Genomic DNA, 15,186 nt, shown 5'->3' with positions numbered 1-15,186 from the left:
CAGTACCCTCAGGTTTACTAGGGTGGGGAAAAACTCCACCCTGGTAAATTTGTGGTCAGATCGGTTCTCTGCTCTCGATCCCTGTTTTCTGTTTTTTAAGATGTTTATCAAGACAATACATGCACTGCTGAACATAGACCCTTATCAGTAGTTCTGCTTTTGCCCTTTGCCTTGTGATCTTTGTTGGACCCTTATCAGTAGTTCTGCTTTTGCCCTTTGTCCTATTCCCTCAGAAGCATGTGATCTTTGTTCTGCTTTTTGCCCTCTGAAGCATGTGATCTTTGTACCTACTCTCTGTTCTTATATCCCCTCCCCTTTTGAAACCCTTAATAAAAAACTTGCTGGTTTGAGGCTTAGGCAGGCATCACGGTCCTACCGATATGTGATGTCACCCCCGGTGGCCCAGCTGTAAAATTCCTTTCTTTGTACTGTCTCTCTTTATTTCTCAGCCAGCCAACACTTATGGAAAATAGAAAGAACCTACGTTGAAATACTGGGGGTGCGTTCCCCCAATATTGTTGGAGAAAGTTAACATCCTTCACCCAGAGGCTCTTCAACTTTGCATCCATAATGTCCAGCATTGGATAAAAAACTATGAGGTATTATTGAAAAACCTCAAAAGGACCAAAAATACCTGAAATCCAAGAAATAGCCAGATAATAGAAATAGATCCAGAGATAATTCAGATACTAGACTTATCAGACAGGAACTTTAAAATAACCATGGATAATATGTTTGAGGAGATAGAGAAAAATATGGGCAAATTAGAGGAAATGGACAAAACAGATGAAAAAATGGAGAATATCAATCAAGATTTAGAAACTATGAGAAAAGAATCAATTGGACCACCTACCACAGAAGAATACAATATCTGAAATTAAGATCACTTGGATGGGCTTAATAGAAGACTAGATATGATAGAAAATGGGAATTTAGAACTGAAAGGCAGGTCAATTAAAAAAATACAAAACTGAGGTACAAAGAGATGAAGATGGACAAACCAGAGCAAAACATAAAAAAATGAGTTATAATCAAAAAGTCTACTATTCATGTAACTGCAGCTCCAGAAGATGAGAAGAGTGAGGGAGACAAAATATTTGAAGAGACAATGGCAAAGAATCTGCAAATTTGATGAAAGACAACACACAGATTCAAGAAGCTCAGTGATCCCCAAGAAGAATAAAAACAAGAAAGCCGTATCTATGCACATCATAGTCAAACTACTGAAAACCAAAGGCAATGAAAAAATTTTTAAACCAGCCAGAGACAAAAAGACACATTGCATTCAAAGGAGTAACAATACATCTGATGACTAACTTTTCAATAGACATTTTTGGACCCCAGAAGACAGTGGAATGATAACTTTAAAGTGTTGAAAGGAAAATTAAAATTAAAAAAAGTCTCACCAACCTAGAATTTTATCACCAGCAAAAATATCTTTCAAAAATATATGTGAAATAAACATGTGTTTCATGATCTTCAGTATACTACACAGTATGATAATAAATCTGCAAGGAATTTATCTGAGTTAAAGAAAAAATGATTCCAGATGGAAGCACGAAACTGCTGCAGGAGAAAGAACCCTGGAAAGGGTAAATTTCTGAATAAATAAAAATAAATATTAACTGCTTAAAACAATAATAATTATGCCTTGTGGGGTGTATAACACATGTACAAGATGTATCCATTAAAACCAGAGCTCAGAAGGTGAGAAAGAGGAAAATGAGGTTAAAATGTGATGGTGCTCTTTCACTGCGCTTGAAGTGGGGGAAGAAGTAATGTGAGGTAGATGTATTAATAATAATTAGTGAAGAATGCAAAAATGCATATTGTAATCCCTAATAGTACCACTCTAAAAGAATGTATAATTGAAAAGCTAGCAGAAGAAAACATCAAATATTTTTAAAAACTCTATTAATCCCTTCCCAAAAAGCTAAAAAGTAAGAATAAAGGAATAAAGACAGATGGGAAAATAAAAAATAAATAGTAAGTTTGTTGACTTAAACTCAATAATGTCAGTAACAATATTAAATTTAAATGGTCTAAATTCAAAGATTATCAGACTGGGTTTTGTTTTTCAAAAAAGCTATAGTGAAAAACTTTACTAAACTAAATATAGTAAGATTATATAGTAAGATTGAAAATAAAAAGATGAAAAAGATATACCATATCAACCCATGTATAAAGAAAACTGGTGTAGCTGTATAATATCAGACAAAATAGACTTTAAAGCAAAAATTCTTACTAGAGAAAAGGTAGAAATATTTAACAATAATAAAAAAGTCATTTCAATAAGAGGACATAGCAATCCTAAATTTCTAAGAAATTAATACTTCAAAATATATAAAGTAAAAATTAACAAAACTAAAAATATCGATAGCCATAACCATAATCAGAGCTGGAGATATTAACATACCTGTCACAGTAACTGAGAGAACAAACAATAGCAACAATAAAACAGTAAGGATATGGAATACTTAAATAACATAATTAACCAACTTCACTGTTGTTAATCTATAACATATGTTATCTATAACATATAATCTATGTATATAATCTATATACATATGTATATAATCTATAACGTATGTTATAGATTAACATATGTTAATCTATAACGTATGTTATAGATTAACATATGTTAATCTATAACGTATGTTAATCACATAACTGTTATCTATAAAACACTCCATCCAGTATACATTCAAAATGTACATTCAAAATGCAAAATACTCATTCTCCTCAAGTGCACATGGGCATTAAACAAAATAGACTATATGTTGGGACATTTAAAATGTACATTCAGCTGGGCGTGGTGGCTCACACCTGTAATCTCAACACTTTGGGAGGCTGAGACAGGTGGATCACTTGAGGTCAGGAGTTCAAGACCACCCTGGCCAACATGGTGAAACCTCATCTCTACTAAAAATACAAAAATTAGCCAGGCATAGTGACAGGCACCTGTAATCCCAGCTACTTGGGAGGCTGAAGCAGGAGAATCTCTTGAACCTGGGAGGCAGAGGCTACAGTGAGCTGAGATTGCACCACTGCACTCCAGCCTGCGTGACAGAGCGAGGCTTTGTCCCAAAAACAACAACAACAACAAACCCAAAATGTACATTCAAAATGCAAAATATACATTCTTTTCAAGTGTGCATGGACATTAACCAAAATAGACTATATGTTGGGACAGACACTAAGTCTCAACAATTTCAAATTTTGAAATAATACAGAATGTGTTCTGTGACCACAGTGGAACTAAAAGAGAAATCAACAACAGAAAGACAATTAGGAAATCTATGAATGTTTGGACATTAAGCAACAGATTTCTAAATAAACCATAAGTAAAAGAAGAAATCACAATAAAAAATTGAAAATATGTTTAACTGAACAATAATGAAAGTGTGATATCAGAAAAATGTTGGGATTAATTAAGCAATGCTTAGAGGAAAATTTATGACTTTAAATGTATATCTTAGAAAAGGTTGAAAATCAATAATCTAAGCACCTATCTCAAAAGCTAGAAAAAGACAGCATATTAAACTGAAAGAAAGTAGAAGGAAGAAAGAAAAATAAGAGCAGAAATGAATGCAATTCTTAAAAGATATAAATTGAGAAAAACAACAAACCCAAAAGTTGGACCTTTGAAAAGACTAATAAAATTGATAAACCCTGGCAAGACTGATGAAGAAAAACAGAGAAAACATAAATTGCCAATATCAAAAATGAAAGAACATCAACATAGATGTCAAAAACAGACAAAAGTGGCCAGGCACAGTGGCTCACACCTGTAATCCCAGCACTTTGGGAAGCTGAGGCAGGCAGATCACAAGGCCAGGAGTTCGAGACCAACCTGGCCAACATGGTGAAACTCCATCTCTACTTAAAAAAAAAAAAATACAAAAATTAGCCGGGCATGGTGGCGCACACCTGTAGTCCCAGCTACTCAGGAGGCTGAGGCAGGAGAATTGCTTGAGTCTGGCAGGCAGAGGTTACAGTGAGCTGAGATCACACCACTGCACTCCAGCCTGGGAGAAAGAATGAGACTCCGTCTCAAAAAAAGTAAAGGCAAAAGTAATAAAAGGAAAGTTTGAACATAGTGTAAATAAACTTGAAAATTTAGATGAAACAGATTCCTTAAAAGTAACAATTTACTAAAAGTAAAAAAAGAAATAAAAATATAAATAATCCAATAACTATTTAGAAAATTGAATCCATCATTAAAAAGTTTCCCTCAAAGAAAATTCCAAACCCAGTTGTTGAATTCTTCCAAACAATTAAGAAATAAAGAATACCAATCTTATATAACTCTTCAAAACAATAGAGACATAGGAAACTTCCTACCCCTTTTCATGAGACCTCTGTAATCTTGACACCAAAACCTGACAAGAACATAATAAAAAAGAAATATCATAGGCCAAAAATCTCATGAACATAGATGCCAAAATCCTTAACAAAATTCAGCCTGAAATATATAAAAATCACACCCAGAAGTATATAAAAAAGATAATAATCTGACCAAGTGTGATTTATTACAGGAATGCATGATTGGCTTAACATTCAAAATTCAACCGATGTAATTCCCAGTATTAATAGAATAAAGGAGAAAAATATATGATCATCAAAACAAATGTAGAAAAAGTGTTTGATAAAATTCAACACCCATTTAAGAAAAGTCTCTCAGAAAACCAAAGATAGAAGGGAATTTTCTCAACCTGATAATGAGTATCTACAAAAATCCACTGCAAACATCTCACCTAATGGTGAAACACTAAATGCGTTCACCACTTAGGTTGGGAAAAAGGCAATGATGTCCACTATCACCACGTCACCTCAAAATTGCACTAGAGAACCCAGCCAGTACATAAGACACACAAAAGAAATAAAAATACAAAGATTATAAAGGAAGGTGCAAAGCTGTCATTATTCTCAGGTGACATGATGATGTTCATAGAATGTTCAAAAAATGCAAATTTTAAATTAATAAGCACATTTAGCAAAGTGGCTAAATACGAAGTTATTATCTAAATAATTGATTATCATATGCTAGCAACTAACAATTAGGAAAAACTTTAAAATATTACTACTTACATTAGCATTGAAAAACATCAATTATCTAGGAATAAGTCTAAAGAAAGATGTGTAAAATCTCTACAGTGAAATCTACAAAACACTGCTGGGAAAAATTAAAGATGATCCAAACACATGGAGGCCCTAATACAACATATATTAATTGGAAATTTGATGTTGTTAAGGTGTTCTTCCCAAATTTATTATAGATTCAATGCAATCCCCATCAGAAATCCTAGCAGGTATTTTGCATATGTGGAAAAATGACAACTAATTCTAAAATCAATATGGAATTGTTAAGAATGTAGATTAACCAAAACAATACTGAAGAAGTAAAGAAGAACAAGAGGTCTTATGCTACCAGATATCACGACTTATTTTATAGGTGCAGTAATAAAGACTGTAGTATTAGCCCCAAAATAGACAGTAAGACCAACAGTTTGGAATAAAAGTCCAGACCCAGATCCAAATATATATAATCTGCCAATTTATGACGAAGGCACCACTGAAACTCAGTGGTTAAAGGGTGACCTTTTCAAGAAATCGTGCTCTATCAGTTGAAAATTAATAAGAAAAAAAAGAACTTTGATTACTCCTTCACACCATACACAAAAGTTCCAGATGAACTATTGATATAAAAATGAAAGGTAAAATAGTAAAGCTGCTAGATGATATGTTAAAAAGACCTTCATGAACTTCAGGTAAGCAAAAATTTCTTAATAGGATACCAAAGCACTAACTATAAAAGAAAAACATTAATTGAATTTTATTAGAATTAAAAACTTGTGTTCATAAAAGTTATTATGAGAATATAAAAGCAACTCACAAACCAGGAGAAGATATTTGTAATACTTTTACCTGACAAATATTAATATCTCCTATTCAAGATATAAAACCAACTCTTACAAACCCTTAAGGAGAAAACCAACAACATAATTTTTAAAAACACACAGGCGGCCGGGCGTGGTGGCTCACGCCTGTAATCCTAGCACTTTGGGAGGCCGAGGCGGGTTGATCACGAGGTCAGGAGATCGAGACCATCCTGGCTAACACAGTGAAACCCCGTCTCTACTAAAAATACAAAAAAATTAGCCGGGCGTGGTGGCGGGTGCCTGTAGTCCCAGCTACTCAGGAGGCTGAGGCAGGAGAATGGCGTGAACCCAGGAGGCGGAGCTTGCAGTGAGCCGAGATCGCGCCACTGCACTCCAGCCTGGGCAATAGAGCGATATTCCTTCTCAACCAAACACACACACACACACACACACACACACACACACACACACACACGCAAAAGACGTGAAGAAGGGCCGGGCACAGGGGCTCACGCCTGTAATCCCAGCACTTTGGGGGGCCGAGGCGGGTGGATCATGAGATCAGGAGTTCCAGACCAGCCTGGCCAATATGCTGAAACCCAGTCTCTACTAAAAATACAAAAATTAGTTGGGCATGGTGGCATGTGCCTGTAGTCCCAGCTACTTGGGAGGCTGAGGCAGAAGAATCACTTGAACCTGGGAGGCAGAGGTTGCAGTGAGCTGAGATCATGCCACTGCACTCCAGCCTGGGTGACAGAGTGAGACTCTGACTCAAAAAAAAAAAAAAAAAAAGACATGAAGAGGTAATTCACAAAAGATACAAATGTTTAATGAGCATATAATAAGATGCTACAGTCATTATTTATCAGAAAAAATGCAACCAAAATGACATATGCTATACACCCATGAAAATAGCTAATATTAGAAGGAATGGCTATCCCAAATGTTGGCAAGGAAGTGAAATACTGAAACTTTTATAAATTGATAGTGGGAGTCTAAATTGGCACAACTTTAGAAAACTTTAGAAAACTGTTTCGGCAGTATCTACTAAAACTAAATATACCTATACATTATGATCTAGCAATTCTACTCCTGGGAACATACCAACAAAATAAGTGCTCATGTTCACCAAAAGATATACAAGAATGTTCAGAACTCTAATCCTCAAACTCCTTCAAAATAATGAAAGAGGAGGGAACACATTCAAATTTATTCTATGAGGCCAGCATTATCATGATATGAAAGCCAGACAAAGATACTACAAGAAAAGAAAACTACAGACTAATATCCCTTATAAATATTGATGCAGACCAGGCGCAGTGGCTCACACCTATAATACCAGCACTTTGGGAGGCCAAGGAAGGTGGATCACCTGAGGTCAGGAGTTGGAGACCAGCCTGGCCAACATGGTGAAACCCCGTTTCTACTAAAAATACAAAAAATTGGCTGGGTGTGGTGGTGGGTGCCTGTAATCCCAGCTATGTGGGAGGCTGAGGCAGGAGAATCGCTTGAACCTGGGAGGCAGGGGTTGCAGTGAGCCGAGATTGTGCCATTGCACTCCAGCCTAGGCAAAAGAGTGAGACTCCATCTAAAAAAAAAAAAATTGATGCAAAAATCCTCAGCAAAATACTAACAAACAGAATTCAGCAGCATAGTAAAAGGATTACAGATCATGACCAAATGGGATATATTTCTTGAATGCAAGGATGGTCTGGCATACAAAATCAATAAATACATTATATTGATTGATTTTGGTTTGCCAGACCATCCTTGCATTCAAGGAAGGAAAACTACATAGCCATCTCAACTGATGCAGAAAAAGCATATGACAATACTCAACACCATTTTATGATAAAAGCACTCAATAAACTAAGAACAGAAGAGCATTACCTCAACATAATAAAGGTCATATATTAAAAAACAACAGCTAATGATGGTGAAAGACTGAAAGCTTTTTCTCTAGAATCAGGAACAAGACAAGGTTGCCTGCATTCACCACTTCTATTCAAAAGAGTACTAGAAGTCCTAGCCACAGCAATTTGGCAAGAAAAAGAAATAAAAGCATTCCAAATTAATAAAAAGGAAGTAAAGTTATCTCTTTTCACAGATGAAATCATCTTTTTTTTTTTTTTGAGATGTAGTCTAGCTCTGTTACCCAGGCTGGAGTGCAGTGGTGCAATCTTGGCTCACTGCACCCTCTGCCTCCCAGATTCAAGCTATTCTCCTGCCTCAGCCTCCCAAGTAGCTGGGATTACAGGTGCCTGCCACCATGCCCAGCTAATTTTTGTATTTTTAGTAGAGATGGGGTTTTGCCATATTGGCCAGGTTGGTTTCGAACTCCTGACCTCAGGTGATCCACCTCCCTCGGCCTCCCAAAGTGCTGGGATTACAAGTGTAAGCCACTACACCTGGCCGAAATGATCTTATATGTAGAAAACCCCAAAGATTTAACACATACCCAAACACAAAAGTACTGTTAGAACTAATAAATGAATTCAGCAAAGTTGCAGGACACAAAATCAGCACACAATAATCAGTTGCATTTCTATACACTAAGAATGAGCAATCTGAAAAGGAAATTAAGAAAATTTCATGTACAATAGCATCAAAAAGAATAAAATACTTAGGAATAAACTTAACCAAGGAAGCAAAACACTTGTACACTGAAAACTAGTAAATGTTGTTGCTGAAAGAAACTAAAGACACCAAATAAATGGAAAGACATCCTGTGTTCATGGACTGGAAGACTTACTATTAAGATATTAAAACTACCCAAAGCAATCTACAGATTCAATGCAACACCTATCAAAACCCAAGTGGCATTTTTTTTCAGAAATAGAAAAATCCATTCTAAAATTCATATGGAATCTCAAGGGACTTTGAATAGCCAAAACAATCTTGAAAAAGAAGAACATGAAAGGTCACACATTTCCTGATTTCAAAACTTACTACAAAGCTACAGTCTAGTTCTGTCATAAAGACAGACATATAGACCAATGGAATAATATGGAAAGCCCAGAAATAAACCTCCACATACATGATCAAATGTTTTTTGACAATGGTGCCAAGACCATTCAATGGGGTAAAGAATAGTCTTTTCAACAAATGGTGCTGGGGAACCCGGATACCAACATGTGAAAGAATAAAGCTGGACTCCAGCAGGCACAGTGGCTCATGCCTGTAATCCCAGAACTTTGGGAGGCTGAGGGGGGCAGATCACAAGGTCAGGAGTTTGAGACCAACCTGACCAACATGGTGAAACCCTGTCTGTACTAAAAAAGATACAAAAATTAGCCTGGCGCAGTGGCATGTGCCTGTAATCCCAGCTACTCAGGAGGCTGAGGCAGGAGAATCACTTGAACCTGGGAGGGGGAGGTTGCAGTGAGCCGAGACAGCGCCACTGTACTCTAGCCTGGGCAACAGAGTGAGACTCTGTCTGAAAAAAAAAAAAAGAATAAAGCTGGACTCTTACCTAATACCAGATACAAATGCTAGCTCAAAACAGATCACGAATCTAAATGTAAGGTCTAAAACTGTAAAACTCTCAAAAAAAAAAGGCAAAAGCTTCACAACATTGGATCTGACAATGATTTCTTAGATATGACACTAAAGGCACAGACAACAAAAGAAGAAATAGTTAAATTGGATGCATCAAAATAAAAATTTCTGTGCATTAAAGAACGCAATCAACAGAGTGAAAAGGCAACCCATGGAATAGGAGGAAATATTTGTAAGTCACGTAACTGATAAGAGGTTAAGATCCAGAATATATAAAGAACTCCTACAACTAAACAACAGAAAACAACCTGATTTTAAAATGGGCAAAGGACATAGACATTTCTCCAAAGAAGATATGCAAATGGTGAATAAGCACATGAAAAGATGTTCAGCATCACCAATCATTAGGGAATTGCAAATGAAAACCACAATGAGATACCATTTTATATTCATTAGAATGGCTATTATTAAAAAAAAACAGAAAATAACAAATGATGACTAGGAAGTGGCAAAATTGGAACTCTTGTGCCTTGCTAGTGGGAATGTAAAATGATGCAGCCACTATGAAAACCAGTTTTGTGGTTTCTCAAAAAATTAAACACAGAGTTACCATATGATCCAACAATTTCATTTCTGGGTATATACCGCCAAAAGAATTAGGAGCAGAGACTTGAAAAGATATTTGTATCCCTGTGTTCAAAACAGCGTTACTTACAATGACCAAAAGACAGAAACAACTCAATTGCCCAACAATGTCTTAATGGATAACAAAAATGTGACATATCCATACAGAGGAATATTATTCAGCCTTCAAAAGGAAGAAAATTCTGACACATGCTACAACATGGATTAACCTTGAAGGCATTATGCTAAGTGAAATATGCCAGTCATAAAAAGACAAACACCATACGACTTCACTTATATAAGATACTTAGAGCAGTCAAATTAACAGAGGCAGAAAGTAGAATAGTAGTTGTCAGAGACTGAGGGAAAAGGAGAATGAGGAGTTACTGTTTAACGGGTACAGAGTTTCAGTTTGGGAAGATGAAGAAAGCTCTGGAAATGAATGGTGTAGATGGCTGCACAACAAGGTGAATGTACTTAATGTCAATGAATTGTACATTTCAGATGATTAAATGCTAAATTTTATGTTATGCAGATTTTGCCAAACTTAAATAAAACTTAGAATGTTCAGATATGTTTTATTCTCTCTTTTTTTTTTTTTTGAGATGGAGTCTCACTCTGTTGCCCAGGCTGGAGTGCAGTGGCGCGATCTTGGCTCACTGCAAACTCTGCCTCCCAGGTTCATGCCATTCTCCTGCCTCAGCCTCTCGAGTAGTGTTTTATTCTTAATAATCAAAAACTTGAAACAACTAAATATTCATCAACACTTAAAAGGATCTGTAAACTGTGATATACTCATACAGTGAAATACTATACAGCAATGAAAAAGAAATAACTACTGCTAGAGACAACAAGATGAATGAATCTCACAGACATTATACTGACTGAGAAAAGTTACACACAAAAGAATACAGAGTCCATTATCCCATTTATATGAAGCTTTAAAAGCAGGCAAAAACAGGCTATAGTGATAAGTCAGGACAGTAGTGATTGACAGGGAGGAGACATGAGGAAGCCTCCTGGGGGACAAGAAAGGTTCTATATCTTTTTTGGGTGGTAATGACACCAGTGGATACAATATGTAAAGAAAAAAACCCATCAAACTAATTACACAAGATTTGTATACTTTATGTTCAATGTAGCTCAATTTTATAAAATGAAGTGACATGGTGATGATAGAATGACAATGCCAGCTAAGACTCAGGAGGGGGCTATTGAGTAGATCTAGCAAACATGCTAGGGGATTGTGGAGCACGTGGGCCGGGGCTCATGCTTTCAGAAAACTGAATGAAGGAGATGCACTTTACCAACCATGGAAGAAAGACACTTCTGACTCTGCAGAAAATTAGACTTATAATAAGCTGATCCCTCTTTTTTAGTGTTTAAGGGAAAAAATACAAGTCCCATGTAGCCTACTGCTCTTAATATAGCACCCAGAAGCCCCAGTCTGACATAACACAGGACAAGGTGTAAACACAGGATTATACATCTTTCAGTTAACTCTAGCTCTCTAGTCCAAGAACCGGAAGAAATTTCTGCTTTCTGATATCAAGGACATTTATGGCTAAAACAACTATCCTGTGACACAACTACTTTGAACCCATATTTACAGTGGACACTGAGAATGGCCTTTCCCAACCAGGGTCCACATTTGCCCGCCTGGAGCGTCACTATAACAAGGTCTTTGGGAATGCAGGCTAGCAAGTCTCCTGCAGAAGATGAGTATGTAAGCAGCAAGTTTTTGCTGTGGTCTTAGTTTCCAGGTCTTCCTGAATGGATTCCACTCCCTATTGTGGAATATTACAGAGAGGACCTGGGATATTTCATAAATAGCTGGAGAGTGTCTTGTTCCAGGTGACTTGGCCCAGCCTAGCAATCTAGTGGCACTACCCTCCCATCAGGACATTGGCCATGTCTGGGATGTCATGGAAGAATGAGTTTCAAGCACTTACTTTCATCATTAGAAACATTCCCCAGAGATGTGTGGCTGGAATAACGTTTGTTTTCACTTTCGTTGAGACATCTTTCAATCCAGCTCTCTAAAAAAAAAAAAAAAAGAAAGAAAGAAAGAAAAGAAAAAGAAAAAAGAAAATCACAGAATTGCTGTGGGTGTTTGTGAAGAGACAGAACATCATAAATGCATTAGATTTAAATGCTCATCAATATTCATGTGGCATCTGCCCAGATTGGAATGGGATTTTGCATGGAGTTCCATGTGCACCATTGCTGCTGATGATGAGACTGCTGAGTAGTTTGGATGCAAAATGGCTCTTTGAAGCCTCACTTGAGTACTTCTTGGTCAGATTCCATGAATTCTGGAGTATTTGTAGCACCAACTGAGGATTATCTTTCTGAGCAAAGAAGGTATGTTCCTGAGTAGCAGTTTGTAAAACCAGACTTGGCCAACTGAACCACTGGTGGTGATTTGTAAACTTGTGAATTAGCAGCAGAACTTTTCTTCAAGTGAAAACAAAGAGAAAAGCAGGTAAAACTTTAGGGACTCTGGTTGAAAGAGGGCAGGGAACCTTGTAGCTTGCCTCCCTTTGGCCAGGGACCCCTCAAAGAGCTCTCACAGACTGGAAGCCACAGCAGGAGAAGAAATCAAAAGCACTATGGTAGCTATGTAGCCCCTCTTTTTTTTGTTTTTGAGATGGAGTTTTGCTCTTGTCACCTAGGCTGAAGTGCAATGGCGTGATCTCGGCTCGCTGCAACCTCCGCCTCCCGGGCTCAAGCAATTCTCCTGCCTCAGCCTCCTGAGTAGCTGGGAAGGCACCCGCCACCAAGTTCGGCTAATTTTTGTATTTTTAGTAGAGACGGGGTTTCACCATGTTGGCCAGGCTGGTCTCGAACTCCTGACCTCAGGCCATCCGCCTGCCTCGGCCTCCCAAAGTGCTGGGATTACAGGCGTGAGCCATGGTGCCCAGCCACTATGTAGCCCTTTTAAAATCCAAGACTATGGTTTGTTTTTTTTTAATCCAATTTCAAAGGCTACCAATGTATTTTTGGCAATGTAGTGTAATATTTATTCTGTTTTCTAGACCACCCACCATTCATTCATTCATTCATTCATTCATCATTCAACAACATCAGCTAAGTACAGTCAGCTCTGCTATAACACTTGTCTTGAGAAAACAAATGCGTCCCAATGCAAGTGATATATTTGGGAACAATTTGAGCATAGTGCAAACTTTGTGTCTTTTTATGCTCCATTTATTTCATAAAAAAATTAGGTGAATGCAGAAAACTCCACGCCCCCCCACCCCACCCCCCATTATACTTAGCACCACAGAAATATGCAGAACACACTCACGTTCACATCTCAGACATCTACCAGCTACTTCGGTCCACGTTGTGTTATGAGTCACACCTGCTCACTTCATAATAACTCACAGGCTGCAACCCTTCTGATACCCACCTCTAAAAGCAATCTTCAGGTCTTTTCCAAGGTGAAGTGCCATTTTTATTGTATTTGTGTATTTCTAAACCATTTAACATGTGCAAAACTGTGATATCATTTTTATTAGGTTTCTATCTTTTATTATGTGTCACTGACAAAGTTTTTCAGTATTGTGCCCCTAAGCTTATTTTTCCAGTAAATTGAGTGGTCTTTGTTGGCCGATTCTGTATAATGTGGTGATTTTTAGGAAGGCATATGGGGTATTATAGCAGAAGTGGCAACACCTATGGCTGCAGGCTTTTGGACAGTGTGGTTTCCCATTGCCTTCTTTAGGATCTGGGAGCTGGTATTTATTGAACACCTATTTGAACATGCCAGGCCCTCTGCATACGTTATTTCATTGAGTCCTCACAACAACTCTCTGAAGCAAGGATTTTAATCTCTGTTTTTCCTAGAAAGCAACTGGGATTTAGAGGGATTAAGTAATGTGACTCCTCATAATTCAAAGAGCTGAGGAAAAGACCATTAGTTAACACCTTAGGTTACACACCATAAAAAGAAGCCACGCGGACGAGTAAGCTATGTGGAGAAGGGAAATCAATGCCAACAGCTGGGAGAAATGTCGGATTTTTGTTTTGTTTTGTATTTTATGTCCCAACAAACTGCTCTTTTAAAAGCTGCTTCCAAAATTGTGAATAAGTAGGGGGAAAATATCCGAGGGGAAGAACAAGGGCCAGCTTGTTGAGAGGATATGGAAATCTGATATTTCCCAGGGAATACTGAGGAGCAGAGAAATTCAAAACATTAAAACGCTGCACCTTCCAGACATCGAATGCACAATGTGGAGACAGACAGCTTGTAATGTTTCAAAGCTGGGATGCACAAGGTAGGTGTCTGTCATCACACTGTATCCAAACGCACATCTGGTTACAAGTCTCCAGAGTTCTTTTCAGGATTCTCCCGAATGTCTCCACTCACTTCTTCTCATCCTTTCAAGTCCTGGCACATTTTCCCTGGCAGCAGCCATAGCTACATTTAGATGGCATCTGCTAAAGTTTGCAGCCCCTGCCTCCACCAAACCATACCACCAAAAGCAATATCTATAGTTCTGGGCCAACCCCTGGTCTTCCTAGATAGGTATACACACCCAGTCACTCTCACACACACACTCACATCTACACCCCAATCCCCCTTTCATCAGGAACTAAGGGAAACACTCTCCCTCTCACCCATTTGCCTGCACTGGATTCAGGCCTGATAACATCAAGGTCCTTAGAAGGGCCTGTTCTTGCAGGTGAGAACCCCCTGTGATTGATGGGACATTCTCTGAAGAATTCGTGGCAACATTCCCAAGAGAAGCTGGTTCTATTAACCAGGTAAGCCAAGAGAGCACAGCGCCCTCCCGCAAGAGTTTGAGTAAAGAAAGAACTTTCCTCACAGCAGCACCTGTCCTCCACACTGTGCAATCTCACACTGGAGAGAGATGAAAGCAAGGCTACAAGAAGTGGGAGAGGGTGGGAGGTGCCATGAAAATGAAAGAGAAGACATCTCACCCATTGCACCCACTCAGATCACTCTGACCCCACAGTCTATGCCTGTAGCCAACTCTGCTCCCTGGGGCAATCCAGAATAAGTCTGGTCTCACTGGCACATTGCAGATATGAGAAGACAACCATCATTTCCCCATATTTCTGGTTGAAGCACCCCCATCAAAGAACCACATTTGTTTCACCTCTTTCTTGGAAGAAATTGTTCCCATTTCTTTGCCATCCAGTTCACCTGCTT

At 38.0% G+C, this 15,186-nt stretch overlaps 1 protein-coding gene across 5 annotated transcripts in view; it reads right to left on the bottom strand.

The window, feature by feature from the left end:
* The window catches only part of RFX4 (regulatory factor X4), a 178,014-nt gene that overhangs the window by 136,854 nt on the left and 25,974 nt on the right, over positions 1-15,186 (bottom strand). For 4 of the 5 annotated variants that reach the window (XM_034934393.3, XM_034934392.3, XM_008957974.5 and 1 more), the window contains exon 2: positions 11,957-12,043. The exons of the other annotated variant lie outside the window; for it this stretch is intronic. In XM_034934393.3, the coding sequence (XP_034790284.1) occupies positions 11,957-12,043 (87 nt within the window). The remainder of the gene's footprint in view (positions 1-11,956; positions 12,044-15,186) is intronic. 5 annotated transcript variants of the gene reach the window in all.

This window comes from Pan paniscus, chromosome 10, assembly GCF_029289425.2.
Source record: "Pan paniscus chromosome 10, NHGRI_mPanPan1-v2.0_pri, whole genome shotgun sequence".
Classification (NCBI taxonomy): Eukaryota; Metazoa; Chordata; class Mammalia; order Primates; family Hominidae; genus Pan; species Pan paniscus.
The sequence above is the reverse complement of the archived record's forward strand: the minus strand, read 5'-3'. Positions and strand labels throughout refer to the sequence as shown.